Here is a 22511-nt window from a genome sequence, read left to right on the forward strand (position 1 = left end):
CAAGTCTGTAACTTAGATTACTCCTTAAATGTGATTCCTTTATGAAGTTTTTCCTTCTTGCATCAAAGCCCTTATTGTAACCATTCCTCAAAATCATTTTCATTGTTGTCATCACTCATAAAAGAAAGAAGAGGATATTGATTGATGCAGGCCTAATATTTTGAGTGGGAAGGCTTTCAGACAAGATTGCATTTATTAGTAATTTTCTTAGCTGTAGCTATGATAAAGGCACTAGTGTTAGAAAAATAAAAACACGTAATTAGGTTTAATGACCTTTGTGATCTTCCTGTTATTGTTATTGTCAGCACAAATAGTAATATTTTATATGGACTGTATATATTGACTGACAAAGTTGTTTTATCTCTTAATTAACATCAATGTAGTCCTTTCAAAATTAGCCTTAAGAGTAAAGTTATTACATACCCGCTATGAGAGTAAAGTTATTACATACCCGCCATGATTTGTCTGGCATAATCTGAGTTTATACTTATTGGCCTAATATAATTAGTTAAAAGTTCTCTCTTGCACTCCAAAATTGTCCCAGTTTTGGCAGTAAATTATAAGATCACCCTTCATAGGAAACATTTTTTGGGGTTCAAAGGGTTTGAATTCAGGCCCTTTCACTTATTGGGCCAGCATTATAACAGTTGAGCCATACCCCAAACTCCCAAGTAGCTCCCAGTGGAAGGGGTGCCTTCAACAAGTAATTGGGAAATCAAGTCCTGGAAAAACAAAAACAAAAACAAATTAATAACATGTATGAAAACCAAAGAAGACATTTTATTGGATTGACTTAGATCAGTGATTCCTAAATTTATTTCATGATGAAATTCTTGTTATTTTTTAAATCTGTAATACATATTAAAGTTCCATAGAACATACTTAAAAACAGTTATTACTCAGAATTTTTCAAGGTCAGACTTTTGGCTACTAATTTTCTGTTGGGGAAATTAGTTAGTTACCTTAAGAATAGAAGAGATGGGCTGGGAAGGTGGCTCAGTAGTAGAGTGCTTGCCTTGCATGCATGAGGCCCTGGGTTTGATTCCTCAGCACCATATAAGCAAAAAAAGTTGGAAGTGGCACTGTGGCTCAAGTAGTAGATTGATAATCTTGAGCTGAAGAGCTGAGGGACAGCACCCAGAGTTCAGATCCCATGCGGACCAAAAAGAAATTTTTTTTAAAAAATTATGTAAGTAAATATATAATATTTGTATTGTAACCCTCTCTCTTGGTCTAGAATGTAGCAATGACATTATCAGATATCTACTTAAGGAAATGATTTTCTTTATTTCATGATCAGTAAATCTGAATTTTAGCCATAAAATTTGGGTTTATTTTACTTATTTTTTAATAAACATTTATTCTATCCCTTCTACATATCTAATCAAGGGCTAGTATTGATCACATGAAAGTCAGTAGTTAAACATGATCTTTACTCTCGGGTTACAAATAAATGTCCGTTGGCTTATCCCCTCTGTGTAGGGACTTTTCCCCACTTTTTGGTTTATCAGTTGTTTTTCATAAGTGCATTTCTAGTTCTTGCCTTATTATTGACATCGTATTAATGCCAGTATAATCCAGTGGTAGAGCATTCATTAACAAAATAGAAATAAATGAAGTGCATTCAATGTTAGTACACTAAGGAGCCCTTAATAGTTGCATTCATTCCCAACAAATGGGTGATCCCAAGGAAACAATAATGAACTCCCCAAAGCCAATCCTGTTAACAGCATCAGAAACTGACTAAGCATGAATTGATCATCCCATTTGCACACCCTGGTTTTGATATATGTAGAACACTTTGGCTCCAAAAGACAAGAGTGTTAGGTGAGTGAAAAGATAAGTCCAGTGCTTAAAGCAGGAAATTATAACCTGGCTGTGAAGGAGGTAGTAATTCTAAGAAGATTGGCCAATATTTAGGCAAACAATGAGAATGAGCCCTATGGGTTTCTAAGGGAATATATCAATACATTGAAGGCAGTCAAAGCCAGGAAGAATATCCTGGTCGAGCCAGGCATGGTAATATATGCCTCTGATCCCAGAATTTAGGACGTTGCAGCAGGAGGATTACAAGTTCTAGGACTTATTAGGCTACAAATAGTGTGGTCTGGGCCAAAGAAAAGAAAGAAATGAGAGAACAAAAAAAATTCAGCTTTGTGTCTCTATGACACAATAACAGAGAAATTAAAGCAAAAAAGATTATTTTTGCTTATGATTTCAGAGTTGCAGTTTATACTCAACTGGTGTCATTGTCTTTGGGCTCAAGTTGAGGCAGACACCATGGCAGGAAGTACACAGTCAAGTAAAAGTGTCTCATCTTTTAGTAGAGAGACACCAAAGAGACAAAAGGCTGAGGGTAAGATATACCATTGAAAGGCTTGCCCTAGTAATCTACTTACTCCACAAATACCTCAAGGGTGAACCTCTCAACTGATAAGGGTAGCACCCTCAGGGGCCATTGTGTAAATTAATCACACAGTTCTAGAGAGACAATCCAGATTCAAACCAGAACAGATTGCCTGCAGGCTGAGAAGAAGAACATCAGCTTGTTAAGGAAGATTTGACCCAAACTCCACCTCTTGCCTCTGTACACAGTAGCATTGGTGATTACATTGATTAATCATTGAAATAAAACAAAGTTTTATCTGCTAAGCACACACACACACACACACACACACACACACACACACACACACACACACGGAATTGCTCAATTCTCCCAGGGTTATTAAAATAGATTTTCCCTGAGGAAGAGCTAGATAAGTAGAGCCACGAAGAAAATTAAAATGCTGGGACAAAAGTGGTATGTGTATTTCCAAGGAGAGTTTGTAGAAAAAAGTGTTACCAGACTTGTCCATGTAATACCATGTTCCGTGTTGCTTGGAAGTTTAAGGTAACATAAAGTCAAACAAAAGTTTAAAAAGATAATTGAGAATCAGATTGAAAGTCTCTGTAAAATTCATGTAAGGAAATTAAAAAAAAATGACCCATGATTTTTAACTGCTATCACTTGGCATATAGTTAAGAACATCTCAGTGTTGGACCACCAACTCTGTAAGTGCCTAAAGAGAAACTTTGATAGATGTGTTAAGTCTGTAGCAAAGAAATAAAGTATGTTGAATCACCACCACCATGCACAACAGCTTTTAGATCCACCCTTTCAATAAAATGTCACACAGTATTTTAGTAAGAACTTCTGCCAGAAAGTACTTGGCTGCTGCAGCAGCAGCAGCTGTGCTTGTGTGTGTGTATGTGTGTGTGTGTGTGTGTGTGTGTGTGTGTGTGTGTGTATTTGAATGTGTGTAATGTACTAACAACAAAATATTTTTCTTGAAGAGTTTAGTTATGTGGCTTGAATGTCTTTTATTTTTTCATCTGCATAATAATTTTAGCATACTAGAGTTTTGTATTTTTTTCAAACTTTAATTTGAAGCTATTTATAAAAATAAAATGTCAGATAAATGAGTTCTAAGTATTTAGCTAGAATTTCAGCATAGATTTTCTATATACATTGTAACAGTAACAATGTAATTGGTTTCAGTAAATTTGGCCTTCATTACTCTTGAACTTTACGTTTCACCAGTTGTAAAGCTGTTCATTTCAACTAGAAATTGTGACATAAGCCCAAGACTGACCTCACTGAATGAGTGGCCAAAGGAAAATAGACATTTAGAGTTTTCCTGGCTGCTGACAAGAGTCTTTGGAAAGAAGTAGTTTGGAATATTCTTATTGTTGCTAACGCAGGGAATTAGAGAAGTCAGAAATAGGAAACCAGGAAGAAACAAGTCTGTCAGCATTCAAAACTGATTAGTAGGGGATTACTTTGTGGTTTAAAAAAATCCACAGTGTTTCAGCAAATTTAGTTAGTAATGTTTATTCCAAAGGACTTTTGTTCCTTGCATGTGTTTTGCTACAACTAAATTTGCTTAGCTTAACTCTATAAAGAGCTTTACAAACCACATGTGCTTTATTTTCGTTTGTCAGTTTTGTATGGTTACCAGCTCTACTGAAAACAGGAGCTTCCAGGATGTGGGAAGCCTTGGCAGTCCCAGGCTTAGATTATGTGATTGTTGTTCTTGTTACAGTACTGATCTTGGAATAAGTCAAGATACTAAGCTGTGACCTCCCTCATCAGCAACTAGAAGCCAGTGAATTGTGTTAGAGTCCCTTACATAGAACCAAGCAATGAAGAAATGGGATTTTCCTAAAGTAAACCACTTGGATAAATGATACTTGCTTAGCTGTTTTAATATTCTTTCCATAAACAATGTTAAAAATCAGACAAGTTTATTTCTTTCAACAAACTCTTACTGGGATTAGAGTATTTGATATTTAGATTAGAGAATAGTATATGAATTGGGATTCTGATGATCTGCACTAAATTTTCTACTTATTTGCTTATTTGATTAGCCTTATCTAAGGGAGGCTAACTCCTTAGATTCAGTTTTGCCATCTTCAAAATGAGAATGATGATACTTACATCACAATGACAGGAGGATCAAGAGAAGTGTTATATGCTGAAGTATCTCATTAAAACTGTTAATGTAGCTGAGATCTGAGGATCACAGTTTGAAGTCAGCCAAGGGCAGGAAAGTCCATGAGACTCTTACCTCCAGTAGACTACTCAGAAAAAGCTGGAAGTGGCACTGTGACTCAGTGGTAGAGTTCTGGCTTTGAGCACAGAGAGGCTCAGGGATAGCGTGTAGACCCTGAGTTCAAGCCCCAGGACCAGCCAACAAACAAACAAATAACCACAAAAAACTTCTGTAATGTGCTATACTGCTTCATTTCCTGTGTACAAACATATCTCTACCTCCTTTTGCTTCTTGAAGTTCATTGAACTGAGCTAGATTAAGGCAATCTCAGCTGGATGCCAACCTACAAAAGAAAGTGCTAGATTACATTCAATTGAATTATATTTAATTTGCAAACCACATATGCTTTGGTTTTCATTTGCTGGGTTACATTTAAAATGTAAGTAGTTGCAAACTGCAAAAATTCCAGGGTCCAAAAGGCCAACTATAATGCCTACAACAGAGACATGCTTCATCTTTTTATTTGCAATTTTGATTAATGAATATACTTCCCATGTAATGATTGCATTGCCTTGGCCCTGTAGAAACCAATGAGTAAAGGAATTTGTTCCTTTTCAAATCTTTTTCATTAATACAAATGTGCACATCATCCAAATAAATACTCGACAATAATTTTTGTTGAAAGCTGTGTTAGATGGTTGTTTGTCAATAATGCTCGGGTCCTCCTGCATCCATAATAATTTTTTTCTCATATCTCACCCTCCACATATCTCTTTACTATGCTTTATTAACTACTCCTATTTTGCTTCAACTAAAATAATCAATTCTTCCATTGATGCCTTTTCTCCCCTCTTATTTCAATTCAGAAAACTAGGATACTTTCGGATTTTTTTGTTTTTTGTTTTTTGTCAGTCATGGGGCCTGAACTCTGGGCCTGGGTGCTGTCCCTCAGCTCCTTAGCTCAAGGATAGCACCCTACCACTTGAGCCACAGCACCACTTCTGGCTTTTTCTGTTCATGTGGTGCTAAGGAATCCAACCGAGGGCCTTATGAGTGCAAGGCAAGCACTCTACTACCGAGCCACCTTCCCAGCCCCTACTTTCTGATTTTTAAAGCTTTAATTAGTTTAAAGCTTTGATTTTTAAAGCAAAGAAAAAATATATAGTATATTAAAAACATGCATTAGTTTTAAGACATGTTCCAGTTAAGAAATGCTAAAATAATAATAATCAAAAAGTCTTATTATTCAGGAAACAGGATGACATTTGCTTCTAAAGAAAACTCTAGCACTTTCTCTGTTTTAGTACGTATCAGAAATGTGTTAACTATAAAGGGTAGAAGTTACAGGATAAAAAAGTTGCACCACTTTTCTTGACACAGTATTTACTCTGAATTCTCTCTTTGGCATATATAATATTAATTACTAGACAGCAATTGATTGTTATTGCTCACATTTCCTGGGCATTATGAAGTTCATCCTGTAAGGAGGAAGGTAAGAAGGAAGGGCTTCTTGAAGTTTATTTTTGTTGCTTCATTCTCATGCCAGATATTCAAATTATGTTGCCTATTTGAAAGTAATCTGGCTTGTGGCTTGTATAGAATCTTTCTTAATGTATTCCTTTTCAAATGTCCTGTCCTCTGTTGGGTTTCTTGGTAGGAATGAAACCTGTCTAACAACCTTGAGAATCTAGTTGCTGGGACCCAGCCACCCCTCTCTCCAATTCCAAACAATATCCCCTTTCTGTTCCTTTTCCCAGATTAGGAAGGGCAATTTTCCTCAATGAGCTGGAATCACAGACATCTTCATTTCTTCATGAAGAGTTTTGTGTTTGTTAAGTGGGTGTTGAGGGGGTAATTGCCATAGAAAGAGAGAATAAACTTTGCCTTTTCATTTTACTATGATGAGTCATGGCACTAAGAGAGATCCTGAGAACTCCAGTTAGTGTGGTGTGAACTTTTACTCCCTCTCCACCCTCCCACCCCCATTGGTCTTCCTGAGGAAGAAGCTACAGTTCTTATTCCTTGAACCCCCACTAGGTAGAATAGATTATGTCATTTGCAATCAATATTTACTCAATGAACTATTTTGTGAGTTACTGGTTTCATTTTCTATAGCAATTCTGTCCAGAGGAATTTTTTAGATTAATTAAATTATGAAACTAGCGAATTGAGCTCAAGAACACTTCTACTCTCCAAGCATAATGTTTTCATGAATCTTCCTCCAGATATACAGGGAATATGGGTTGTTAAACATACTAAATTAGGCTTTTAAAATTCTCACATGGAAAAGAGATTGAAATTCTGCTTTTTAGAAGCAGAAGATAGAAGTTGTTCTATCTTTTGGTTACCACTATGGCTATCAACATATTGTAGATTTAGTAAAATGTTCTCAATTTAGATGGAAAAGTACACATTGTTGATAAAGCACAAAGAATATGGGTTATTAAAATATGAAATTAGACTTTAAAAATTCTTGGATCTAAAATAGATCTGGATTCTGCTTCTTACACCAGAGAAGTTGTTCTATCTCTCTGTACCACTGTGTCTTTTCACATATTGTGAAGTTAGTAAAATGTTCTGAATCTAGATGGAAAAGTACACACTGTTCGCTGAGGTTACTGAATTATCTTTGAGCGTGAAATGTTTGGTGGGTACACAGATCCTTATACTTGGCTTTTGTTACAAAGTTAACCATTCATTGATAAATATCAGGAACATTTTATGTGAGAACCAGGAATTTTCCTGATTACAGTGCAGCCACCAATGAACCCTTTAAACCCTGTGCTACTTTATTACTTCTGCTCATCAATTTCCTTATTTAAAATACTGTTTTAAGACACTATTCAAGGTCATTCTTTAGGCAGTGTAAGCTCATGCTGCTAGTTTTCATCCTTTTGTAACCTAATGAATATCCCCAGCAGACCACTGACATCCATGAAAAATTATAGTCACTCTTATAAGAATTACTTATGGTGCTTGTTATAGCATCAATAAATGAGAAAATGTAAACCTTGGACACACACACACACACACACACACACACACACACATACACACAAGGAATCTTGAAGGCATGGCACTAATGAAAGGGGGAATGGGAAACAGTTTTTATTTAGTTAATTCATATATGTTTCATAAACATTCTTTCATATAGATATAGAATATGAAGGAAGTGAGGGAGCATGTTACCATCAACCATTTCAAGGCATAGAAAAATTAAGAATCTTGAAGTTTATGGAGCTGGTATTAGAACAGAGGTCTTCTGACATATTATCTAATGATCTTCCTGTTGTACCATTCATTAACTACAAACCAAATTCCAGTAGTCCTTATTACCTGCAGCTTTCTCTTGAAACTTGGTACAAAAAATTTTCATTTATATAAATTATATCTACCTGAAAACATGACTATTTATGAGCTCTATGTCCAATGGAATATCAGGATGTTTTTAAAAGAATGAATTATAACTTATAGCCTGTTTATTCTAGGTAACAATTTGTTTATATAGCTTGTAGTGACCAACTTGTTGAATTAATTTCAAGGACTGAGGAGGATCTATACTACAATGCCTTTCATGGAGTTGGCAAGTTTGGAATACAGTTTTTGTTATCTTTATATAAAGTGATAATAGAATATTGGTAATGTGCTATATGGAAAAAGTGGCTTATCTATATAAAAGAATAAATAGTAAATAGCTCCTTGAAACCTTGCATGTGTGTGTGTCTGTGTGTGTCTGTGTGTATGTGTGTTTTAATAATACTTGTACTATTTAAGACACATAGAAGACTTTATGCAATATTCCAAACCTGGCCTGGTCCAAATTCCTTAATGCAAATAGAGCCCGCACACAGGAAGCTCTCAGCAAATGTAATTTATTTTTGTCTTTTATTACTTAAGAACAATTTGATTTATTTGCTAGAAAAGACTCTATATTTTGCTGTTATAATATTCCAAGCATTTTTCACAGTAATAGGATCTGAGATTCAAAGTAGCTGGGTTTGGGTTGATAACATTCAGAATTTCAGGACATAGGAGCTAGCTATGGTTATGGATTGCTCAGTTATAAATATGCCTAGGTTAGTCAGATTTGTTCCTAGTGGAATGTGTAAGTTACTTTGAAAGAGTCATGATTCTGAATCACAATGGGATCCATACAAACAGGAGATCTTTAACCAAACTGGAATAGAATAACACTGATTCCTTGAGTGCGGAGGTGACAGAGACATAGGATAGGACGCTTTGTTAATAGCATAGTGCCCAGAAATTAAACCTTCCCCAAGGGTTTGTTTTAAGAAAACAACAAGCCAAATATTTGTAAACTATGCTGAAAGGACAAAAAGCCTCTACAGAAAGTTGTTTTGCATCCAGGCTCTCAGAAAATAAATTCCTAATATTTTAAGCCACAAATTTGTGTGACTTTGTTACAGCAGCCATGGGAAGCTAATATAACGTCTTTGAACTACATTCTTTCCACCATTCCTCAGCCTCCTTGACATTTTTAAGATGAGTCTTCACACAATAGCCCCCTGTACTTGCTGAGGCCTTCTTTCTAAGTATCTTTCCTGAGGTGAGTAAAATAGGGTATGAAACCTGAACATTTATTTCTTTCTCCAACGAAAAGCTCATCAATATCTGGGAAAAGACCAACAACAACCCAACAACTTGTTTTTAGGTGAACTTTGAACTTTTTCAAGGTAAAGATCAGAACTATTTATAAGGCACTAAAGGCAAAGGTAAAAAGCAATAGTTTAAATGACTTAACAGTGAAAGTTATAGACCAAGGGAGAACAGGAAATGATTAGTAGAGCTGAAACAGCACAGGGGAGAAGGCTCCTTTCACCTCTCTACTTTAAGAACTCACAAAATTATTAAGTTAAAAGATATATAAATTGATTTAAAAGAATAAACATTTATGTGGTATGTTAAATATGCTAAGAACCTTCCAAATTATCATTCAACTAGTTTACTGTCACGCCAGATGTCGTTGATTCTATTTATAAAGAAACTCAGACATAACTTTCCTAAGAACACAGATGCAAGAGGCAATGGAACTAGGGTTAAAATTCAGGTGTTCTGATGCTCTAGCCCCAGAGCCCACGTGTTGAACAATCGAGTTGCTGTTAAGAAGCAGTAGAATCCTCAGGAAGTGAGGGGCAGTTAGCTAGGAGGTTGAAGGTGTGCCTTGTAAGGGGATATTAGTATCCCAGCCTCTGTGGTCTCTCTTTGCCTCCTGTCTACCGTCAGGCTACCAGGTCTTCTCTGTAGGCTGCTGTAACCCAAAGCCAACTGTGCCACCACAGATACAAAGCACCAGAGCCAGATGACCATGGGTTGAAAATCCATGAAACCTCCGAAAATATGATCCATAATCCTTGCTCCTTTTACGTTAAAAAAGAACTCAGTTACTTCTCAGTAAGGAGAAGCTAACATCTGCTTACACATACAATTATCATACGACTTAGTAATTAACGTATGACTTAGTGATCCCATTCCTAAGTATATGCTCGACAGAAATGAGAACGTGTCTGTACAAAAATGTACGCAATGCTATTCATACGAGTATAATTTACGGTAGCCCAAAGAGGAAATGACCCAAATTCTTATTATCCTATGAATGGATAAGCACATACATAGTACACACATAGAATAATATTCTGTTGTGTTAATTTCTTTTTCAGGAAAAGGAATGAAATGTTAATACAACAAGCATGAGCCTTGAAAACATTGTGTTAAATGAAAGTCACAAGTCACAAAAGGTAATATAACTTAGGATTCTATTTATCCAAAATGGCAAAACCAGGTTAATCTACAGAGAAAAAAAAAGTGATATCAGTTGCTGGTGATTTGCTAACTAGTCTGTGTTAATTGGAGGCAAACAGAGAGATAAAATTAAAAAAAAAAGAATCCTGGAATCATCTTAGAATGAAAATCATCTTAGAATGAAAGAAATACCTTGTTACTAGGTAGGAGAAATGATCCTTGAACAGGAGTGAAATAATAGCTAAATGAGTAACAAGACCACTAAAGTCCCCTAAAACACCTTAAAATAAAATAAGGCAATTAGTTTGAGAGCCTGGGCTCTCAACCTGGGCACAGAAACTGATTCACTGGAACTTCTTGGTGTGTATACTTGGGTACTATTAAGTATATACCTTTCAGTAACTATATTGGGTGAAGTAAAGTAGAAGTGCTTTGATGTGAGCCTTAACGTGGCTAAATGATCATTGATCAGTTAATAGCATGGGAAGTTTTGGGCATGTATTGCTGTGATTATTCTTATACCTTCCCATCCTACATGGAAGTTGTGCCATTCTCTCTTCTGATTTGTGCATCACAGAAGATGCTGGAGGAGCACCAGGGAGAGATTTCAGAACTAGCCTATTACTGCTTCAAGGATAACTTTCAAAAAAAATGGCTACCTAAATCTCCAAAACTTAATTTTTCAAGTTCTGAGAAAGAAGTCAACTAAGAGAATAAAGTCCTGCCATACTGGCCTACAGTAGATGTGAAGGGCCCTCTGCTGGTCATGTACTAGTAAGTGCTGAGTGAATTGGAAGTAAGGGCTTACTTTTGGCCTGGCATGTGTAAATTCTCTTCATATTGTCAAGGAACTTGGGTCTTTAGTGAGAATTATCCCAGTAAATAGTCAATCACCTCACTACCAGAGCCTGTTTTTATCTGAGTAACTATCATTGCAAGTGGTAACTTGAAAACTCGTATGCCTTCCTTTTATCCTGGTTTTCTGAAAAAAGGTTTAGCCTCACATTTCCCAACTCCAAAGCTCTCAGAAGAAGCTCTTATGTAGAAGTCTAATCGTGTATGATAACAATATTCAACAAAATGCCCTGAAAAACAAATGCCTTGAAATTAGATGATTCTCTTAGGTCACCATTCATTGTTACCACCAGATGGCAGTAATTCCTTGCGTCTCTTATGGACAGAATTTCAAAGTTTGTAGAGAGGGCTGGGAAGAAAGCCACTTTCTGCTAATATGTCAAATAATACAAATTACACACAAATCCAACTATTACAACAATAGCACCTAATGGATGCAACAGCAAATTATTCACATTTGTTGATCTAAGAAGCCACTATACAGAGAGCCTATAATTTTATGAACATGATTTTGGTTAATGTTTATTTTCCTTTCACTTTTAATAAAGATAATTTAAATAAAGATAGCAATAATTACATACAAAGTAAAGCATACCTCCTAAACAAAGCCTGAACTTAATTACATCCAAATAAAACCTGTGATTCCCTTATTTTTAAAATGTACAATACATGAGAAAATAGCTTTGATATAGAGAACTTCAGCCATATTGCTTTTAGGCTGAGATCTTATTGGCTAGAATGCATCAACTATTAGATAACCCTTAGATTCTGGGAGAATTCTGTGGCAGTTTTTGTCCCAACTGACTAGGTAGAAGGGATTAGACAGCCAAGTTTTATTTAGAGTTTAATTGCTGAAAATAGAGTTCAATTTCTTCATGGGAAAATAATGGACTTAAATAGCTAATAGGTTTTAGGACTTATTTATGTAGCCAAGAGAAGATAATACCCAAATCCATAGCCAACAGCAGATAATTGACATCTCTGTTTCTGCTTCATCCTATGCTATTCCAAGGGTAACTTCGCTGTTTTAAGAACAATCAAATCTCTCAGGCCAGTGTGCTTCAAATTATATACAAAATATCACTTTCTGATAGTACAATTTGATATTCTTTCATTTAATATTTGTTTGAAAATGTCAGCATTTGTTAATTCCTGACAGGGAAGTCACTCTTGGAGTGATTAATAAGAAGGTATAGCAATCCATTCAGACTCTTTTTCCTAGTTCAGCTTTTAGCCAAAGGCTTTTCTTTGCACGATAATTTGAGTTGTGTATGTGGTTACAGAATATTACTTCAGAAAAAGTAGCAGGTAGAATTTGTATAGCAGGTTTGTTTCTGGATGAAACTTTTTATAGATTTTGTTCACTGGGCTTTTTATTCACATTGCAAAGAGGGGCAACATCTCTTTTTATTTCTTCTTGTGTTGAGATGGAGCGACAAATAAAGTCACCATATTAATAAAACTTGTAAGTCTTTGAAATATTTGGTTTATTCATTATGTATCTGAAAATTAAAGACATCTGTCTGACTACATCATGTGCTCTTTTTTCTTATTTTTGGCAGGTTGCTGGAATGCTGAAACTTACCAGCTATGGGTAACCCATGGGTCCCGTGGTTAGGAGAGCTACTGTTATTTATCATGGCCGCTCAATCAGTCTTCAAACCAGCAATGCCTCCAGTGATCAACGATCAGCCTTTCAACATTTTCTGGGCTGCCTCAACAATATACTGCAAGAATTTCTTCAATGTGAATATGAATCTTGACGTATTTAACATTATATCAAACCCTTTAGAGACACAAAGTGGATCAACTGTTACCATATTTTATCCAAATGAATTGGGATATTATCCTTATTTCTCTCAAAACGGAAAATCCTTTAATGGAGGGATACCACAGAACACGAGCCTTTTTGAACACCTTCAGAAAGCTGCCAATGACATTGCAAAAGCTATTCCTTCGTGGTGGTCCGAAGGACTGATTGTCATTGACTGGGAAAACTGGAAGCCCCAGTGGGATAGGAATTGGGGCAATAGAATAGTATTCAAGAACCACTCCCTAGCCCTCACCAGACGCCAGCATCCCGATTGGTCGGATTCAGAAGTGAGAACAGCTGCCCGACAGGAATTTGAAAGTGCTGGCAAGAGTTTTATGAATGTTACCCTTGCCCTCGCATCAGAAATGAGACCCAAAAGTTTATGGGGCTTTTATCTCTATCCGGACTGCTACAATTACGATTACATAATAAATCCAGCGACCTACACAGGTAGTTGTCCAGAAGATGAAATTCTCCGCAATGACCAGCTCCTATGGCTGTGGGAGAAAAGCACAGCACTTTATCCTTCAATATACTTGAGTAAAGTACTAAAGTCAAGTTTAAATGCACTGAGATTTGTTCATCATCGAGTCAGGGAAGCCATGAGAATTGCTGAAATGGCTAGACATGACTATGTTTTGCCAGTTTTTATTTTTTCCAGGCCATTTTATTTGCATAGTATTGAAGTTCTGTCAGAGGTAAGAAAAAAAAAAAAGAAAATTTAGTTGAATGATATAGGAAATACAGAAAGAAGTGTTCAAGATATTTATTTCTCCTTGATAACAGGTTATTTTATTGTTAAAAGGATGCACTGTGTGGGGCTGGGAAGGTGGCTCAGTGGTAGAGTGCTTGCCTTGCATGCATGAGGCCCTCGGTTCAATTCCTCAGCACCACATAAGCAGAAAAAGCCATACGTGGGGCTGAGGCTCAAGCGGTAGAGTGCTAGTCTACAGCTGAAGAGCTGAGGGACAGTGCCCAGGCCCAGAGTTCAGGCCCACAAAAGACAAAAAAAAAAAAAAAAAGATGTACTATGTTTCTTCAAATGTCAAACCAATTCTGAAGTTCTCAATCATTGACAATTAGACAGCATCCAGAGTTTGGATAATGAATCTTGCTAGCTTAGAATTCACAATTTTTTTTTAAGAATAATTATAATATTCACTGTATTTGATGTTGGTACAATTTGTGGAGGGGAAGGGAAAAAACAAATTGTTTTAATAGGATACAGGTAGACCCATTGCAACAATGAGATGTACAAGTCTTTATGTGGAAAAATGAACTTTACAACTTTGGCATGGGGCAGGGGGAGGGGGGGATGAGAGAGGAGAAGAGGGAATTGGGAAGGGGTGGGAAGGGGAAACAAAGGAGGAGTCTACAATGCTTGATAAGAAATATACTCATTACCTTGCTCATGTAACTGTAACCCCTCTGTATGTTATTTTCACAATTAAAAAAAGAATAATTATAAAACTTGGCTTAAAATAACATATAGATTAATTTTAGCTATCAGCTACAGCAGCAATTTTCCAAATCATAAACATACAAATATAGAGATTTTTTAAAAGTAAATTATCAACCAAGTACATTGTATTGCATTTTTCTGTTTCCCTTTATTAGACTAACTGAAAAGATGGCATAGGTGTTTTTGTTTTTTGCTATCAGTTGTGGAGCTGGAACTCTGGGCCTGGGCTCTGTTGCGTCTGAGCTCAAGGCTAGCACTCTACAACTTGAGCCATAGCACTACTTCCAGTTTTTGAGTGGTTAATTGGAGATAAAAGTCTCATGGCAATTTTTCTGTCCGGCCTGGCTTGGAAGCTTGATCCTCAGATCTCAGCCACCTGAGTAGCTAGGATTACAGGCGTGAGCCACTGATACCTGGCAAGATGGCATAGGTTTTGTCTGATATTTCCTTATGTGGAAAAATGTGTTCTAGCAGTTATTGTTGAAAGATTAAATGTAGGTTATATAAACAGATATTATCTGTAATCTCAATGTAGGAGACTCAGAGATGTAAGGATGAACTTACATGGAAAAAGTGAATTTTAAAATAATGGAAGTTTTTAAGTATTCGTTGGACTATTGTAAAGGTGCCATCATTAACAGGTGGCTACATAAGAAAATCCTTAAATCTTTCTCTATATGTGACAGTCCACAATTCAATTTCATTTCTCAGTATGTAAGTAGTCTATCTATTGGATCATACTCAATTCATTACCTTTGACCGCTTATGCTTGAGGTAAGAGCCTTTAAAAGTTGTAGCAATTATTACTAAACTATTTCAAAATGAATTCTATTTGGCTCAAATATCACTGATGAAATCAGACATTTTTGTCCTTGCAAGATTACTCTTAATGAAAAGGAACTTTTTATTTGTTAAGTTTAGGGGAGAAACTGTCATAGCACAATGGCAAAATGTTTGAGCAATATCAACAGCTTCCTCTTCATCTCCCTCTGAAGCCTGAACTTCCATATTGGTCTCTAATTTAGCAATTTTGGATAGGGGTACTTCCTGTATCAGAAGGGAAACTACTATTTTGGTAATATTTATTCCTAGAAATTTCTTGAACATGTTGAATTTTACTTTGCCTCTGGATAATTTCATACAATTGCTCCTAATTCTACCTTTTGGTGAAGTGTGGCAAATAATTTTTTTCCCCAAAAGCTGCTACACTGAATACTTTAAGAGATTAGTTGTGGGTACCAAAGTATCCTCAGTATGATATTCCTCAAGTGACAGATTTCTCAAATTGTGTCACTTTTCAAATCCTGTTTGGGGAAAAGACTAAGTTATTCAAACATATCCAATCCAATTATTATTGAGTGTCTACAATAGGTAAGAAAAAATACCACCAATACCAATAGTAGAAAATAATTGATGCAATAGATTATAATAATCCAAGCAATTACAATTGATCTTCAAAGGAAATGGGTGAAGAAATAAGTCTCAATGTTCACAAACTTGCCTGTAATCTTATGTATCTGTACCAAGCAAGTTAAAAATGCATCGACACAATCACCTTTCTAAATTCTGCCATAGACCTTCACTTCAAGAACAAAGGTGGCAATACTATTGTGCTGTTTATCATAGCTGAGAGTCTGAGCCTCATGAATGACTTATGATAAATGATATCTAATACTTGCTTTTCCAGGAGGACTTGGTGCATACAATTGGTGAAAGTGCTGCACTGGGGGCAGCGGGAGTAATATTATGGGGAGGATATGAATATTCTGCTTCAAAGGTAAGCCACTATTCCTCTCAGCATTCTCCATACATTCCAGATAGAATATAAAGCCCTTACAACTATCTCTGATTACCTGTGCCTTTGACTTTAGTGAGCTTCAGAGAACAGAGACTACAATAGTGTGAGCACCTCTTGTATACCAGCCATGTTGGTTATTAGAGAGTGGAGAAAGCGGAGTCTCCAACCAGGCAACCTGAAACGAGAAACTGAATATTACAGGCTAATGGTGTGATTTGGGGCCTGAATTCTAATGTCTCCATCTAAAACTTCACACTAAAATTGTATTTACTACTCAGGAACTTTAGTAGGCTGCATGTCATGATATATAGGTAACAAAGTAAAAGAATGTGAAATTACAAAATTACAAAAGGGTGGATTCACTTAACTCGTTATGACATTTAACAAAGGAGTTAATGTTAAAACTACTCTGGTTGTTATCAATACATTTTTATACGTAGGTTTTGGTTTTGGTTGTCTATTATTTGTCAGCCATGGGGTTTGAATTCAGGGACTGGGAACTATCCCAGAATTCTTTTGCTCAAGGCCAGTGCTTCACCACTTTGAGCCACAACTCCACTTCTGGTTTTCTGGTGGTTAATTGGAGCTAAGAGTCTCACAGACTTTCCTGTACAGATAGATGGCTTTGCATATTAATTCTCAGTCCTCAGCTTCCTGAGTAGCTAGGATAATAGACATGGGCCACCAGTGCCAGTCTATATGTAGTATTTTAACTAACTTTTCAAATTTATGTGGCATTATATTAAAATTAATTCTTCGACTAAATTTTTACTTGGGAAAATATTTTAAATATGTATAAAACTAGAACTTTTAGTTACAACTTTTATAAACAAATTTATGCTTTCTTCATATATAGAATATACGTGTGTGTGTGTGTGTGTGTGTGTGTGTGTGTGTGTGTAGTCTTTTCCTGACTAAGAATAGCATTTACTTCTAAGTGTAGCATGAGGCTAGCCCAGACTGAAAATGCTTGGCACAAATGATGTTGTGCACAGCACATTCTAGACTTGCTATTTCCCAATGGACTACCTTGGTCAACTAGCTGTCATTAAGAGATTTATGCTACTTAAGGATTTTCCATTTGAATCTCCCAAACTTTTAATACATGGATTCATAGTTCTGAGGTCTCCTTTCACTGGAAAAATGCTCCACTGTTGTAAGTTAATTGGTTTTGTTATTTACTCATGTTGATATTGATAGAATACTTTCTATGCCAATGAGAACCCAACTTACTAATTAATCTTCATAGTTTTTGTCATGATTCTTTTTATGTAGATCAAGGCAGAAATCTACTAAGACAACCTGACTTTTCAGGATTAGCTGACAATGTCATTTTATCCAGAGTGTCCCATAGAAGCACTACATTTGAGAACATAAGTAAAGTGTAAGAACTGAAGATATGTTAATATATCAATGAAATGCTCAATATCAGACTTTAGACTTTCCTAAAGATACTATCAGTGCATTCTGAATCCTTGTACAAATGACTTAGGCATTTAGCTGTCGATAGTGATCTTTTATATTTTAACTTACAAATAGGATGGTTGGTAAATTACAGTATATTTTCATTATGAAATACTAGCAGTTAAAGGGAAGGAAACAGAGCTACATGTATGTATCCATGATCAACATTTAATATGATATGTTTAAAATTAAGGTGTGTAGAATATATCCCATATAATATGCACTTACATTAATGTTTAAAACCAATTTCCATAATTACACACACACACACACACACATATTAGGGATACATATATACCTAGTAAAATACAGTAAGCACGGAAAACTCACCAACTAGAGGTGGGAAGGAGAACAGGATGACTTTCCAGTGTTGGAGAAAGGCATCCTAATGATAACATATATCCTACATCAACATTAAAAACATTCCACAATAGAAGTTAATGTTTCCAAATGCTATTCCATATTTATGGTTATTTTAAAAAGCTGCTACATATTTCCTGTAGGCAGTCAAGAACATTCTCTAATAGGATAGTACAGGATCATCTTCCCCTGGAAATGATGAGATAACGGTTGTATCATAATCTGGTCAATGGTATGTCTCATCATCCAGGTGCATGGGTACAGACCTATCCTCATTTAAAACATCAAATCACTGAAAGAGCCTTTGCTGTCAGCAGTTCTGACGGAAACTTTAATCTTTCATACCTCCTGGATAACAAAATCACATTTGGAAAGTGCCTTCAGGTGATGTCTGTTTTCCTACAGGATACCTGCCTGTCAGTGCAGCAATCCGTTCAAGGTCCATTGGGTTCCTATGCTGTGAATGTCACGTCTGCGGCAGAACTCTGCAGTGAAAGTCTCTGTAACAATCATGGGAGATGTGTTCGAAAAACCCTCGAAGCCTCCTGTTATCTGCACATGCCTGGAAACAGCAATAAAAAGTTCATGCCAAACAAGAGCTTCAGGTTTGTCACTTCAAAACAAAGTAAACTGAAAACAATCACAGACATGAAGAATGGATTTGGTTGTCACTGCTACTATGGCTGGCACGGAGACTCCTGCCAATATCGCTCTCCGGATCTGTTGAGTCAAAAGAACAAAGCTCCTGACACTGACTTCAACTCACAAGTGTTTCTTGGAATGAATTTATCTGGAATTCTGCTAAAGATTTTTTATTTCCTATTCTTATTCCAGTTTTGTCCTGAAATACTGAAGACTATAAACTGTTGACTCCTTTTCCTTTTCCTTCAAACATCCTAGGATATTCATGTTAAAGTAAAAAATAAAATACAATTGTTGATTCCACTCATTGATAGAGCAATTACTTATTGGATGTTTACTTCATGCTAAGCAATAAGGATATGGATTTTAATATACTTGTTCTTGGGGATCTTAAATTATTTGGAGAAATGAACATTAATAAATCAAATAAATAGTATATAAGGAATTAGAAAGTATGATAAAGCACCAGAAATTTTATAGTGGGTTAAACAGTGTGGCCTTTTTGTGAAATGACCATATGTCAAGAGGAGTAAGTTACTGGGGGAAGTTCTTGGAATAAGAAAAGTGAATCAAAAGAAAATATCTGGGTGCTGGTGGCTCATGCCTCTAATCCCAGCTACTCAGGAGGCTAAGCTCTGAAGACAGAGGCTCAAGGCCAGCCCAGCCAGGAAAGTCCATGAGACTCTTATCTCCAATTAACCATTAGAAAACTGGAAGTGGTGCTGTGGCTCAAAGTGGTAGAGAACTAGCCTTAAGCAGAAGAGCTCAAGGACAATGCCCAGGCCTTGAGTTCAAGCTCCAGAACTGGAAGAAAAAAAGAGCTTTCTATACTTCTTGGTAATTGTGAATCCCTAAACAATACAAATAACTCTAGAATAGTTTATAGAGATAAAAGTTACTTTTTACATTTTTTTTACAGGACTTAACTTTACCCAAAGTTACCTTGGATATTCAACTGGCTCATCAATGTCATAAGCCCCATTAGACACCTATACAATGAAAGGTATGTTGGAAATTCTTTGGGAATACTGGATTTACAGAAACACATTGCACCTAGGCAACTTATCAGTCCTCAGTGTATGGTAATCCACTTGAAAATTCACATGGATTCTTGCCTTGATCCAGAACACCATCTTTTACAAAGGAATTATAATATATTACCTGTTACTTGTCTCCTTAAGTTACAGAAGGTATTTGAAACAGCCTTCAAACATTGCTATATGATATGCACCTCATGCTGGCATAGATATTGCATTCAGATTTATATTTTGAGTTATTTGTTTTTCCACATGAATTATTCTTTCATTATTTGCAGGAAAGATAAAATCTAAAGGAGTGATGGGATGTAATAAACGAAATTGAAGGCTATTTTGTTGACCTGTTGCACCAAAGCTGCAATAGCAGGAATAAGATTCTTTTTTTTTTTTAATTTAATTTAATTTTATTTGAGAACATACTGTACAGAGGGGTTACAATTACATGGGCAGGATAATGCATACATTTCTTACCAAGCATTGCAGCCTCCTCCTTTGTTTACCCTTCACCTCCCTTCCCAGCCTCCCCCCTCCCTCCCACCCAATCAAACCCCCCCTCACCCCCCCACTCTGACATTGTAAAGCTGGTTTTGACATGACATTTTGTACTTCTCATTGTTGCAACAGGTCCACCTGAATCCTTAAACGACTTGTTTGTCCCCGTCTCCTCCACATGTTATACTGACATCAAATATAGTGAAAGCGGGGGTTACACTGTGGGGGAGGGACATACAAAGCAACAAAGAAATAATCTTATAAATTCGTTAGAAACACATGCATGAAAGAAACAAAAACATTAAAATACATATTTGAGGGTTCGTTTTCCTAACATCACATTCTCTGACTTTTTCCGCTTGACTCATACCTATACTAGATATTGCAAATAAGGGAAACCATGGGACCTATGTTTCTTTGGGCCTGGCTTACTTCACTTAATATAATTTTTTCCAAGCCTTTCCATTTCCTAACAAATGGGGCAATGTCATTCTTTCTGATGGAGGCATAGAATTCCATTGTGTATATATACCACATTTTCTTGATCCATTCATCTACTGAGGGGCATCTGGGTTGGTTCCATATCTTAGCTATGGTAAATAATGCTGCAATAAACATAGTCGTGCTGGTAGCTTTAGTGTGGTCTTGTTTGTAAACATTTGGGTAAATGCCCAAAAGTGGGATTGCTGGGTCATAGGGGAGTTCTATGTGAAGTCTTTTGAGGAACCTCCATACTGCTTTCCAAAGTGGTTGAACAAGTTTACATTCCCACCAACAGTGAAGTAAGGTTCCTTTCTGTCCACATCCCCTCCAGCATCTGTTGTTGTTAGAGTTCTTGATTTTTGCTGTTCTAACTGGAGTGAGGTGATATCTCAATGTTGTTTTGATTTGCATTTCTTTTATGGCTAGGGATGTTGAACATTTCTTCATGTGTCTATTGGCCATCCTTCTTTCTTCTTCAGAGAAGCTTCTCTTTAAGTCTTTCGCCCACTTACTTATTGGGCAGTTGTTTCTTTGAGGATTTGTTGTTGGGTGGTTTAATTTTTTGAGTTCCAAGTATATTTTAGATATGAGACCCTTGTCCGTTGTATGGCTAGTAAAGATCTTCTCCCAATCCGTGGGCTTTCTATTGATCTTGCTAGCTATGTCATTTGCCCTGCAGAAGCTCTGCAACCTTATGCAATCCCATTTGTCCAACCTTTCTTTGATTTGTTGTGTTTCCGGGTCTCTATTCAGAAAATTTCGGCCTGAGCCAAGGAGACCCAGGGTTTCTCCTATTCCATCCTGTAATGTTTTCAGAGTGTCTGCTTTGAGTTCAAGGTCTTTGATCCATTTGGAGTTGATTCTGGTGCAGGGTGATATATAAGGATCTAGCTTTAGTTTTCTATTTAGTTTTCTACATGTAGTTAACCAGTTTTGCCAGCACCATTTACTGAAGAGGCTGTCTGTCTTCCATTCTATTATTTTAGCTCCCTTATCAAAGATTAGATGGCTATAGGTCTGTAGGTTCATTTCTGGGTTTTCAATTCTATTCCATTGGTCCTGAGGTCTGTTCTTATGCCAATACCAAGTTGTTTTGATTACTATGGCTTTATAGTAGAGTTTGAAATTTGGTATTGATATTCCTCCAGCAGTGTTCTTTCCGTTGAGGAGCGTTTTTACTATTCGGGGTCTTTTATTGTTCCATATGAATTTTTGGATTGCCTCTTCTATTTCCTTGAAGAATGAGGGTGGAATTTTGATAGGTATTGAGTTGAATTTGTAGATAGCCTTGGGAAGTATTGCCATTTTCACGATGTTAATCTTTCCAATCCAGGAGCATGGGAGGTTTTGCCATTTTTTAAGTTCTGTGTTGATTTCCTTTTTCAAGATTTTAAAGTTTTCATCATAGAGGTCCTTCACTTCTTTGGTTAAGTTAATTCCTAGGTATTTTATTTTTTGTGGGGCTATTACAAATGGAGTTGCTTTCCTAATTTCAGCCACACTTTTCTCATTGTTGGCATACAGGAAAGCCATTGATTTTTTGGGGTTAATTTTATACCCTGCTACTTTGCCAAAGTTTTGAATCAGCTTGAGTAATTTGGGAGTGGAGTCTATGGGATTCTTTAAATATAAGATCATGTCATCTGCAAAGAGGGAGAGTTTTATTTCTTCTTTCCCTATTTGGATCCCCTTTATGTCTGCATCTTGTCTTATTGCTGTAGCTAGGCATTCTAATACTAGATTGAAGAGAAGTGGAGAGAGTGGGCATCCTTGTCTTGTTCCTGAGTTAAGGGGAAATGGCTTTAGTTTT

The 22511-nt window shown here is 36.4% G+C and overlaps 1 protein-coding gene across 1 annotated transcript; it reads left to right on the forward strand.

Moving 5' to 3' along the window:
- Positions 1-12740: 12740 nt before the first annotated feature.
- On the forward strand, positions 12741-18917 carry LOC122121764 (hyaluronidase-like). Its single transcript, XM_042695899.1, has 3 exons — positions 12741-13661; positions 16113-16202; positions 18453-18917. The coding sequence occupies exons 1-3, from the start codon at positions 12741-12743 to the stop codon at positions 18915-18917; spliced, it is 1476 nt and encodes a 491-aa protein (XP_042551833.1).
- The last annotated feature ends 3594 nt before the right edge of the window (positions 18918-22511 follow it).

This window comes from Dipodomys spectabilis, unplaced genomic scaffold (assembly GCF_019054845.1).
Source record: "Dipodomys spectabilis isolate Male_0828 unplaced genomic scaffold, ASM1905484v1 ptg000197l, whole genome shotgun sequence".
Taxonomy (NCBI): Eukaryota; Metazoa; Chordata; class Mammalia; order Rodentia; family Heteromyidae; genus Dipodomys; species Dipodomys spectabilis.

Coding starts and splice junctions, on each gene's coding strand:
- LOC122121764 (XM_042695899.1), top strand. CDS start 12,741: ATGGGTAACCCATGGGTCCCGTGGTTAGGAGAGCTACTGTTATTTATC. Junction 13,662..16,112: donor GTATTGAAGTTCTGTCAGAG/GTAAGAAAAAAA, acceptor TTGCTTTTCCAG/GAGGACTTGGTGCATACAAT. Junction 16,203..18,452: donor ATGAATATTCTGCTTCAAAG/GTAAGCCACTAT, acceptor GTTTTCCTACAG/GATACCTGCCTGTCAGTGCA.